The 12,662-nt window shown below is 34.7% G+C and overlaps 1 protein-coding gene across 9 annotated transcripts in view; it reads right to left on the bottom strand.

Annotated features, from left to right (window-relative positions):
* USH2A (usherin) overlaps positions 1–12,662 on the bottom strand; it is a 379,818-nt gene that overhangs the window by 305,737 nt on the left and 61,419 nt on the right. For all 9 annotated transcript variants that reach the window (XR_001874412.1, XM_017812861.1, XM_017812864.1 and 6 more), the window contains exons 13-14: positions 9,967–10,608; positions 4,127–4,310 (exon numbers count right to left, since the gene is read on the bottom strand). Coding sequence is in view for 8 of the 9 variants with exons in the window: in XM_017812861.1 (XP_017668350.1) it covers positions 4,127–4,310; positions 9,967–10,608 (826 nt within the window). In the remaining variant the exon portion in view is untranslated. The remainder of the gene's footprint in view (positions 1–4,126; positions 4,311–9,966; positions 10,609–12,662) is intronic.

Genomic DNA, 12,662 nt, shown 5'->3' with positions numbered 1-12,662 from the left:
TGCAAACACTGTTACACTACCCACTGCAATACAGACTGCCATTATTAGTCATAACAGAAAGTCAACAATGGTGAATAAAACTTCATACTTTAGATTCTAATTTCACTATATTTTAATTGCTGCGGGCTAAAAGAGTTCTGAAAAACAACAAAGACTAGGAGAAACATAGGACTATACAGTGAAGCTAAAACACACTGGGAAGTCTACACTTTACTCCCCTTGCTCTGAGCTGGAAAAATCCAATTCTCAGGTATAAGCAACCTACTTTCAAAGGAATCTTAAATTACTCCAGATACCGGGTCCCAAGATGATGAATCAGTAAAAAGACCTCAGAGAAATCCAAGGCAGAGACAGTCATGCTATGCCCCCTTTACTCTGCTAACCCTAAGACTAGAGGAGAGTCATTGATTTATATGTGGTGGATTTTCCCTTGGCCAGTTTCACCAGATCTAAGGAAATACATGGTGGCGTCTTTACAAAAGTTACTTTGCCATTTTCCCAGTCATGACCATGTCTTTCTACCTATGTGAAAGCAGAAATAAAAGTGAGTTGTTATAATTTAGATATCAGCTTTATAAGGCAAGAGAGAGAGGAGAGCAAGTTGGAAACTGTTTTCACATTAGGACACTAAAATTCAGGTCAATAATCAGTGAAATAGACATTAAATGTGACAGATTTTTAAACCAGCTTAAGAAAACTCTTCACATACATTTTCTGCCTATCACAGAGCTCACTGTATTAGAGTTCCTTTACTCCACAGCAGCTCGTGCTGTGTGATCTCCTGGGGAATCATTCAACACCCTTAAAAAGGCTGATAAAAGCTAAAGCTGCAAAATAAGCTGCAAATTTGTTTTATGGACTAATATCCTTCTGAGAATAAATAAAATACATTCTCTCTTGGAAACCACTATACTGTAGTTAGCTCTCTTTTACAGTCAAGAGAAAAGGGCAGTTTTTTCAAACTCTATTAAGTCTTTTCATCTGTAGACAGTGTATTCAAATCTCCCTTTAAATAGAGGTTTTGTTTAGAGTATTTTAACATCATGACTAAAAAAACCAGCTTAGTTACAGAAAAAAAACAAAAACAGAATTATTTGCTCAGTAAGACAGTATTTTATTATTTCAAAATTTCATTACATGAAGATTTAGTTGAGGGGGTGTTAACAAAAGTTTCTCAATAGATAAACAGAAAAATACAAGCTTCTCTTACTGTTCTTGTATATTTTTGCACCTCTTAAAAATAAGGCCTTCCTCTTTATTGCACTTTTCATTATCATACACACATGAGACAATCAAACTCACATACATATACAGTCACAGTGACAGTTTTCAGTGCCTGGCGGGGTGGGGCTCTTTCTTTCTGCTTGTTGCATTTTCTTCTAGGAAAAGTGTAGGCTCCCTACTTTCACCTATACTGAATTAGGCTCCAGATCCTGCAAATAACAGCATATATTTCATCATATTCTGCTCCACAGGATTACACATTATCTTTGTGTAATCACATTCATAATTTTCTTAAACTGCAGAAAACCAGAATTGGATTTGTTGTTATGCATAGTTCATGTTTTTCAATCAAGATTAAGGATTCAGTCAATTAATGATTTAAAAATAACAACTAATTCTTTAAAAAAATAAGTAACTTTTAATCACATAAGAAATATTTTCAGCATTCTTGCTAAATGCTATTTTTTCAAAGTACTCCGAGCCAAATATATTTGAGTTTTGTTAAAACAGAATTATATATAATCAAGTAAAACAGACTTTTAAAACATGGAAAGAGAAATGTCATGCCAAGATGAATTGCAATATTGATTTTTTGAGGATAAATGGTTTTTGTAATATTAATATAGAGAAACCTTTATTACATTGACTCTCTAGGTGCAGTTAGAGCCTCTCCAGCAATCTGTTTAAAATCTTCATTTTTCATCCTTATGGGAAAACCTCACTTGCTAAATGGATTTCATAAACAGCAATCTGTCAAGATATATACATATATATAAACAATTTGTGATGTTCATTGACCAGTTCATTATAGTAAACAATACAGAGGTAAAGCTTTACAAATGTGTACTGATGCCCACACCCATTACAGATTGCTCAGACTGCTGCAAATACACAGTATTTGTAATTCTTTAATTGTCAAGAAAATTTTCCTGCTTCATAACCTCAAATGCATTAAGGAACATGGAGTTAATGCTTTATGTCTAAAACACCACAAAATCAATCAGCTCAAATATACATTCCTCAGAGTGGGAGAATTTTAAAGCTTCACAATCTGTGTATCACAATTTTTGCTTCTTTTGTGCTACTGTACAAAGACAGGTACCTCTGCCACTACAGAAGCAGAGGTACATCCTTTTCGTTCTGCAAACACAGAAGCCTTAAAAGACACTTGAAGCAAGGATGGCTTAAATGACTTGGCAACTTCATGGAGAAAGAAAAGGCATATTACCCTTTTAATGAAGATATTTAACAGTTAAAGAAATTTATTAAAATAGATTAATAAACAAAGACTTGCATTATCATTTTCAGTGGATAAACATTTCTGCCTGAGGAACTGAGGTGCATTGTCCAAGTAGATGACAACCAAGGAAGCCAAGCATATGCAACACAGGTTAATCATATTAATGTACTACCAGAGTAGTCTTCAATACTGTCATGAGGATTAACAAGTATTAAAGCATTAAAGCCAACTCTGATTTAAATTCCAGAACTGTAAAAACTTTTATCCTTACAACAAGGTCTGGATCTAGATAATTTATATTTTCAGATTTTAAATTTCAGAAGACAGCTTAAAAAGCAGGTATTTGAAGGCCAATATCTAATTCAGAAAAGCTGTTGCTTAATGCAGACACAAATGTCTCTGTCACCTGCTAAAAATGGGGGGGGAGAATCTATTTCAAGTAACTAAAAAAAGAGTATCATTAATAGTAAGGAAAATATATTTAAAAGGGAACTTTAATATTACACAGATTTTATAACTTACCATTAGAAATGACAGGAAGTGAAAATAGGAAGTCCTTATTCCTACAGATTACTTTATGACCATTAGTAGATGCCTCTATGACCCGAAACAGTAAAAAATAATTTTAAAAATCTCTAATGAGTGACAGTAATATAAAAGTTAAAGTGAAAAATCTGCAGAATAATGTCAAATATATGCAAGATGACACTTATAATCACTGCCTAAAAGCTTGTCTACCCCACACTAGCAGGGGGAAAGGAGCACAGGAAGAGGAATATTGTACAGATTTTGCTTCTCCCTGTGCTGTCTGGTTTGGGGTTTATAAAGGCAAAATTACAAAATACAGCCAAACAACATCATCAGTCTGCATGAAAATATGATAGCAATAGAGCTGTACAATCTTTCTGGACAATATTTAAAAGGAAATTGAGATTGTGAGGATTAAGCAAGAAAGATGATCCTGGAAAAGAAAGATAGGGCAATAGTTGGAAGAACAGTGCAGTACCTATAGATATGTTTTGCCCCTTACATTGCAGGGAATGTATCCATATAATTCCAATGTACCTAGAGGCCCCAGGCTACATTTGATAAACAATTTACCCTGTAGCACATAACAAAATGTTGAAAAAGAATACACTGCTTCAGAAAAACAGATTTTTAAGAGTAAAGGTGCAGTGAGTATTTGTATTGTTATCAAAAGAAATTTGGAAACACAGGGATATACGTAGTTTTTCCTTTTTTTCCCCAACTAAAATATCTTCCTGAAATATATAAAAGCAATCATTGGTTATAAGAATGGCACATTACCTGCATTTTAATCATCAAAAATTAACACTTCAGAAAACAACACACCTTACTGAAGATGCAGAGAAAACGTAAAGAAACAATTACCAAATTGCTATAACATTAGAAAACATTAGTCTTATACAGCTTTCATGCTGTTTCTACCTAAATCTGTGGCAAAATTTCTATTTTCTACAGCTCATGGGAGCACAGACAATTGTATAACATATCACACGTAAATCAGAGGGCACACATGAACTCAAAGGATTAAGGTAACTAGAACACATCTTTTCATTGTCACTAAATCTTTGACCAAATTACTATCATAAAAATGTAACAAGGAGATTGTAAGTGACCTGTAAAAAAAGAAACACTCACCTTCCTGTTTCAGAGTCAAATCCAAAATAAAGTTCTTTGCAGCGTTCGCATGTCTGTCCTGTTACAGAGGCATCTTGGCAACTACATTGGCCAGTTAGTTTATCACAGATCTGATTCACTGAACCAGCTATGTGGCACAGGCATGGCAGACAGCCAGTGACACTGGATGGAGAAAAATAAAAACCTGGAAAATAAAGGGATTTTGAGAATAGACGATACGCAAAAAGTGAACACAGTAAGATTATTATCAACTTATCTAAAATCAGGAATGAAACAACAGAATCAAAGCTTAGGTAACACATGTGTCGACTCAAATAAAGCACTGTAGTCTTCCTCCACAGCTGAGCTTCTAGATTTTCTCATTGGCACTTTGCAAAGCTATTATTCATTCTCTATTTGCCAAGTCCGATTTTTTATTCTCTCTATACTTTTAGACAGAGCAAATGCAAAATAGGGGGAGTACATTAATGTGTTTACGGGGAAAGTAAAGACCCAAGGACATGAGAGGTACTAATGAATGCACCACTAGCAGTAGAAACATAAAAAATAACATATGAGAACAGATATTTGTCCCTTTTAGTCTGAGATCTCATCTCCGAAAATGGCCAGCTGCAAACCATAAGAAATGCAAATGTTTTCTCAAGAAAGTCTCTTAAATCTTTCTCAACTAATGGTTGGCTTAATCCTTGAAACACTATCGTGTTTCTTCGGAAAAACTCCATTTGATGAGTATTCCCAGGTCTATGTAAAATTTGTATTTTAGTCGTCTGTAACACAGAGCTTGTATCGAACACAAATACTTTTATTGAAACTGAAAAACTGATTATAAAAAATTACTTATCTGCTCTTAAAAAGCTTTCATTCTGAATCCTATCCTTTTCTCCCTGCATTATTTCCAATTATGAACCGGAGTATTCACTTCACCTTCCCCACAGTATATTTGGTATGCTTCTGCTATGCTATCTTTCATCCTACTGCCCTCGCAAGCTATCTTTATCTATGCCTTGAGCACATTACTGATAAATACAGTTTATAGATAGAGTTTATACAGCTCTAATCTGGTCATTGAAGAACTTACTCATTATTCACAGCCTCACCTGAAATTTCCAACGAGAGAGCTTTTACACACATTGTTTTAATGATGCTGTACCACTTGCATAACCTATTTTGCTATGTATGGACTTATTCCATTCTTAGTAATTTCTTTCTGATCAGTAGACAATTCAAGCAATGGCATACCAGTAAAATATATTATTTCATAAGTTTCCCAAATTATTTTCTACTTTTACCTGATTAGTAATAAATATTCTACTGGCTTTTTCCCACAAATTGTTTTGCTTTTTTTTTCCCCTCATCCCTTTGGAGTGGTATAATATATCAACAAATGTAGCAAAGCATGAGAGCTCTGCAAAGGATACTGGTGACATGGTATTAACAGGCTCTAGTCAAAAACAAGTACCTATCTTGGAAAATGAAGCCTAAGATAGGGCCATTGATACAAGTTTCTATCTGTCAGATGGTTACTATTAATTTTTATTGTACAACTTTGATAGAAAAATTTCAGCTGTTACTGAGATACACAGTATTCTCAGGCACTTGCCCTTTCCTTTCTCCAGGTAAAGTTCAATCAGTAGTTTCTTAGTCATGTTCTCAGTTACTGAATATTATTTGCTGTCCAATAACTTCTTGATGTCCTGCTTTATAATAAAGAGCCCAAAATTATATTGTAACATGTCATATTGCCCAAGGCCTTATTATTTGTCTTACAAGAGATAGCTCTATATATACACCCCTAGGGTGGTATTCTCTGTCTTTGCAGCAGTGTTGCACTGTGAGCTCATATCCAAATAGCAGAGGAACTAAACAAATTGAAAACATTAGAATTTTACTGCTCAAATCTTTGTTCAAATTTAGCCTCTGGTCCTCAGTGAGATAAATCTCAAGTGGACAGTGAAGTGATATCAGTCTCCAGTTAACATACATTCGCATCATAAAAAACCATGCTGTTGGCACTTTATTCCAGAGAGGCCCCAAACTGAGCCACCACAGAGACCAAATAGCTTGAAGTTATTAGTGAGGCAGCATGTATTATCTCATACTGCAGTTGTCTGCACAGTGCAGTGCCCATCCTGTGCATAAATAGAGGAGACCATTTCCCAGCAATGTCACTCTCGAGCACAATGAACGACTCCACTCACAGAACGTAACACAAAGGTAGCAAACAAGTTTAAGCCTGGACTCATGCAGAAGGTCAAAGCATTTCTTCAGAACCCAATTTATAGTTGCAGTAAATGATAAGCACTCAGGCTAAACCAGATCATTGTCCACCTGAAATTTTGCATGAAACTATGATTCTATGATTCTATTCTATGATTTCTAAGAAAAGACTATAATGGGTAAATAAGCACATCTCTAGAAAATAAATTAATTCTGCCTGAGCAGGATCGATCACTGCAGCATATATTGCTTTTTTCATAAGAGTGAAATTCATAATTATAAAGAATCTATACCTTAAGGTTAAACATCCTGGCTCTCCTAACGTCATACTGCCTAAACCACTGTAGAGCAGTGAAGGATTTGGTATGATATTTTTATAATAATCTTTCAGAAATGCTCTAAAAGTTAACTAATTTTCTGGATACTACCACATTTTTTTTTTCAGAAGTATCAGGTAAAACTTTTTTTAAAAGAAAAAGGGATTGGAAAAAATGAGAGCAATCTCCTCCCCCAACTAATTTATATGTAAATTAACATGATTAATGTAGACAAAAAGAGAAGAGACATGAGATTACAAATTCATGCTGTTTGTCATAACCGTTACTATTATTATTTACTTCCACCACCTAGAATTTGGCAGGAAAGACTAAGAAACAACTTAATGCAAGCTTAATTTACAGCAAGGTTAGAAGGGCTCATAAAAGTTGCTTTATGAAGGATCCACTATTGTACAATAGAACTAATTTTCAATTTTAAGACAGCCACTGCAAATCTCTACAAGATCTATGTATATAACTAGTATTATGCTTATTCTTTTTCAGATTTTTTCCAATTCAACCATAACTGATCACATTTGTCAATCAAGCATACTCTTCATAAGGAAGAATGAAAGTCGTAGCAAAGTATTCAGTTTCCTTTTTTAATAATCCTCTTACTGTTTCTCCTACTGTACAGAAAAGGAACACACAAACAATTCCTTAGCACTTTTACATGCTTACCAACTGTGGCAATAACGCTCATTTCTTAACCACAGACCATGCTTCAAAATGCACATTTAACCACACCAACAATATTGTCACAATGTAATTCACATTTTTCTGGCCAAGAGAGGTAGTATGTACACAAAAACTCAGCACTGGTGCCCAGACACACATCCTACATGCTAGCTTATATCTTTTCCATACTACGTAGCACTCTATAAAAACCTGTGGTCACCAAGTAAAGAACTTAAAATATTACTTTTCTTACAGCTTTTCTGCTCTCATAACAGGATCCAAGACCTGTTGAATAGGATCTGTATGGCACAAATCCCAGTCGGCATGGCAACACAGTTCCAGAATGAGACAGGGACAAACTGCTCACAACAATTTGGGGGCAAGAAAGATCCTGCCTCAATCACTGCAATTGAAGAATCTTGAAAGCAAGTTTATATACAAGGCAAAACTGCTCTTTCATTTTGTTTCATGTAGAATCAAGTGTCCCTCACTTTCCATACACCTTTAGTTTAAAAAAAAATAAAATTTAAATGTACAGCAATCTACCAAAATGTTATTTGCATGAGAACAAACTGGAAGATGACAAGTCATGGATACAGCCTAATAGGTTAAAGACATAGCTGAAGGCTCCAAAAAGAGTTTTAAGGAAAAAGATCTCATTATAAAACAATTTCCCAAAACTACATCCAGTTTGAAGTTTTCTCCATTGGCAACTCTTCCTGCATTAAGATTTTGGCAACTTTTGGAAACCTCTCACATTTTATCAAAGCACATAAAAATATGCTACAATGGGATGTTATTTTAAATACTACTACCTAAAACAGACTTACAATTACACAGAATAAGAAAATAAAATACATATAACCTGTATTCCACTAAGAAAACTTGCATCACATAGTTGAAATGTCCCAACACACTAACAAGTCTCTAGCATGTTTCTAGGGCTGCCAGTATTAACTAATTAGTTGTGTGCTTTAATTAGATTGTATTGGCTACATATACACTTGGAATACATTTTCTTATCTTTGCTCCAAGACAAAGCCATAGGACATGTTTACAGTACTCGAAGTCAATTAAGATCTTCCATACTTCTATATGGAAGATTTCTTATACTCTCCTCTGTTTTATAGAAAAGTCTCTTTTGGAACATACTAATAAAGAGTATTTATATAAGAGTTAGATATATTAAACATCTAAATGAGCTCACACTAGGATCAACACTAAAATAGCAAAAATAGTGCAGTTTGCTGTGCTACACTAGGATTAATACAGCACTTTTACAATGATAAGAACTTACACTTTCACCTGCAGCAGAGAGTTCAGCGTTCAGTACATATATGCTTATAGTTATTAGTTAGAAAATTTAAAAACAATCCTTACAAAAATACGTTTAAAATTATTTTTCTTTTTAATAGGAACTATTGTGGAAGTATTCCTTTGAGTGCCATGCAAGCTTTTTTACAAACCAGTCTGTTCGTACTATCAATTAAACCTTTTTAAACCATTTAGTTCTGCATAAACCCTGGCCTTTCTTTTTCAAGGACAAGGGCGGTCACTGACTCGGGAAGCCTTGACATCACTCCTCTGCCGATCTCTGATTAAGTGGCTGCTACAGAGGGTTAACAGGTCAAATAGCACTGGAGGAGGAACTAAGAAAAACAGAATGCTGCCTTATTTATTAGTATATGTACCTAAAATAATTTAAATGAAAGCATTTTAAAAAATACTTAATGGAGGTTAAGCAGCTTTTTTAACCTCTGTTCAAATTATTGAATGGCATATTAAAACCAATGGAGCTATAATGTACCTTTTAATGTGACCTGCTACTTGAATAAATTGCATATGTATTTAACTTGAACTAAATCTATCTGCTTAATATTATTATGAAGGGTAGGTTAATATTATCTATAGTTTCACTTTACCCACCTACTTTTTAAAACAAAAACATTGAAATATAACTACAGTTTCCCACCTATAATGAACATTTAAACTTTGTTTACAATAATATAGTATAAAATCTTGAACTGATATGTAGCAACTGCAATATCACCTACTTGCAGGGCCAAACTGTAAGCAGTCCTTGTGAAAGCCAGCATATCCTCAACACAGCAAGGCAGGTGAATGCTCCCTAAGTGGCACGTTTGCCAGCCTCATCAAAGTTTAAGCAACCATCTCTGTGCTTCCCACCATGCTCAGCTTTATGCATGAAGTGCCCTTCCTGAAGAGATTGCACTCTGCCTTCCAAATTCACATTTTTCATTATGAGGATAGCTGCTGTTCATTAAATTATGCCAATTTATCTCTCATTGAGTGAATGGGCCACGATTATTTGTCTATTTTCTCAATATCTAGAACTAGCCTAGCCTTATTTTGAACATGTTGAAAAAACACTAATAATACAAATTATACAAGCTCTGGAAATAGAATAAATATTTGATGGTGATCAGGACATTAATACTTCCTGCTCACTCACACAGTTAGGAAGAAATGGAAACACAATAACATATATACATCAGAGATGTCAGATATGAAGCTGTCTAAACACATACTAAAAACTGTAGGAACTACTATGATAACTAAAAAAGCAAAACTTACTACATCAAACAAATTGTCTTCCAATTTCCTTACCTGGTTTACACTCATTACACCTTCTCCCCTGGCGCTGAGGCAAACAGACACACTGTCCAGAAACGGGGTCACAAACTGTTCCTGCCAATGTGCCCAGAGCGTCACAGTCACAACGCTGGCAGCCGAGGAGGTTGCTCATGCTGAGGTTGTACGTATGAAGCATGCACTGACTGCACTGAAGGCCAGTTACACCAGCTTTGCAAGGACACTGTCCTGTTGATTTGTCACAAAGCAGAGAGCCATTCACTGTACCTGCCTTATCACAGTTACACGGCAGACAAACAAAGGAATGATTCTTCTGTACTTTGCGGTAGCCATCCAGGCATTGGTCGCATTGTCTTCCTCCAATATTTGGTTTACACGCACACTGCCCTGTCGTTGCATCGCACACAGTTCCAGAAAACGACCCCGCAGCATTACATTCACAAGCCTTACAACCAGTTACATCCAGCCCATAAAAGTTGTCCATGCAGGTGTCACAGTGAAGTCCTTTCACTCGTTCTTTACAATTGCACTGCCCGGAGAGAGGGCTGCAGAATTGGTTCACTGAGCCGTGGCTGTTGCACCAACAAGGCTCGCATCCATCTTCATTAGCATATCTGAGAGCCTTAAATCCAAAATTGCAACTATCACACCTAAGACCTGGAAGGAGAAAAAGGTATTAATAATAAAAAAAAGGAAAAAGCTGAAAAGCTATTAATTTCAGTTTTTAAAAAGGGTAAGTATACTATACTTTAGTGTAAATAAAAAAGAGAAAAGAAGGACTAATATTCTTCACCAGCATAATTAACAGGAGTGACAGGGCTGCACCAATCAATTGAATAACTGTGGCATCCCAAAAATCTGTTTACTTTTCCAATTTGTTTCAGAAGTAATGCATTTCTGTTGGCCTCTCAATACAATTTAAGATACTTCTGCCAGAGATTCTTTGTAACATTTCTAAGACAAACTAGAATTAATCTCTTTGTCCCCCAGAACAGCACTTGTTGCACAATCAATGCTTATGTGAACTCTTCACCCTATATTGTAGAAATGCAATACACAGGGAATTGCACTGGGCTCTAAATATGTTCTGATAATAGATTTATATATTGTATTAAAAACATTAAATATACTCTAGGACAGCACAAATTAGACTAATTACAACAAATGATTTACTTAACACCATACTTCAGTTTTACCATTGATTACATTTATGTTAGTGTTTACTGTTAGCCCTTACTGAAAGCAGAAAATGTTTTCCATAATCCAAAATGAAATATTTTTATCTAAATTATGATTAAGTTAACTCCTGCAATACATTAAAATCTAAACTGGTTTTGTCATGCTTCATCCTGTAGTTTTATTAGCTTTGTTTTCAAAGTCAATGCTTGCTTTATCCCTGCCCCAAGGGATGGCATTTATATGTTAGTTTATAAAATGTGCATTACAAGAAAGCAAACTAGATTATTATATGAAAAATGCAAATTCAGCTATGTATTTCCCCTTGCAATGGGAAAATCCTTCACTATGAAGCTATCACTTGATTGCTACACATAGGAAAATATAAACACAATGTTCCAGCAAGGCATCGTCATCATTTAAAAAATACAAAACCATACAAAAATGCATCTAGCAACTTAAATGTAGAAATATAAAACTAAAAATGGTAGGGAATGCATTATATATATGGATAAAACTCAAAAACTCCAACAGAAGGCAAGTTCCTTTAACAGTGATGAATGACTCACCTAAGGCATATCATTTAATTTCAATAAGGAAAATAAAAAAGGACCACTATTGCTGCAAATTTTAAAAATAACTGTATTGTTAACAAGAATTATGACTCATTTTGAACTATTAAAATTGGTCTACATGGATTCATATCATATCAGTTTTAAAAATATGCGCAGTGCTTATTTGAATATGCCATACATATTCCTGACAGGTAATCTATTCCTAACGATACTGAGGAAGGCCTACAGGGCATCACATTCAATGTTAACAAGTACAGGGGAGTTAGCACGCTTGGCATTTAATTCACATTCTTCTACCTTTTTATTCTAGATGAATGACCTACTTTAATAAAATTATTGGTGCTAATGTATTTTACTGGTGATAGAATCATTAGTAAGATTTAACAGTTGTGTTAACTCTAACAGTTCATGTTTCATAACACTGCAGTCCACAGTTGCATTTTTCTGTTATCATGTTTGCTTAAATAGATAAAAATGGCAATAGACAGATTGCTCTAAAAACCAATTTAGAAATCCAAAGAGGAAAGCTCTCTGTTAAAGTTTGCTGCACACGTTTCAATATACCAAAGCTTATTTACAATTGGTTTGGAAAACAAAGAGAATCTAGTCTGGAAAGAATTAGGTTTTTATCCTGCGAACAAACACTTGCATAAATACAGCCCTCACCATTGTTACAGGTAAGTACAGAAAGCATAGGTTTACACATTTTTCTTATAACTATTTCAGTGAAAATAAAAACAATTCTTACTGTTTTCATCAAGGGAATAAAATGTTTATTAATATATAGACAACCAAATATGTGAGAACCAGACTGCATTTCTTGTCTGCCAAATTGCCACTGAGTTAAGAGAGGGTTTCGCAGGTGCAAATACGAAATGTGAGCAAAGAATATATAATTAAGAATGCTCTGAAGTCCTTTTTCTTGAAAAGAGAGTGGGTTTAAGATGCACAGAGGTTATT

This window comes from Lepidothrix coronata, unplaced genomic scaffold (assembly GCF_001604755.1).
Source record: "Lepidothrix coronata isolate B3197 unplaced genomic scaffold, Lepidothrix_coronata-1.0 Scaffold38, whole genome shotgun sequence".
NCBI classification, from domain to species: domain Eukaryota; kingdom Metazoa; phylum Chordata; class Aves; order Passeriformes; family Pipridae; genus Lepidothrix; species Lepidothrix coronata.
This window is presented reverse-complemented; position numbering and strand designations above follow the sequence as displayed.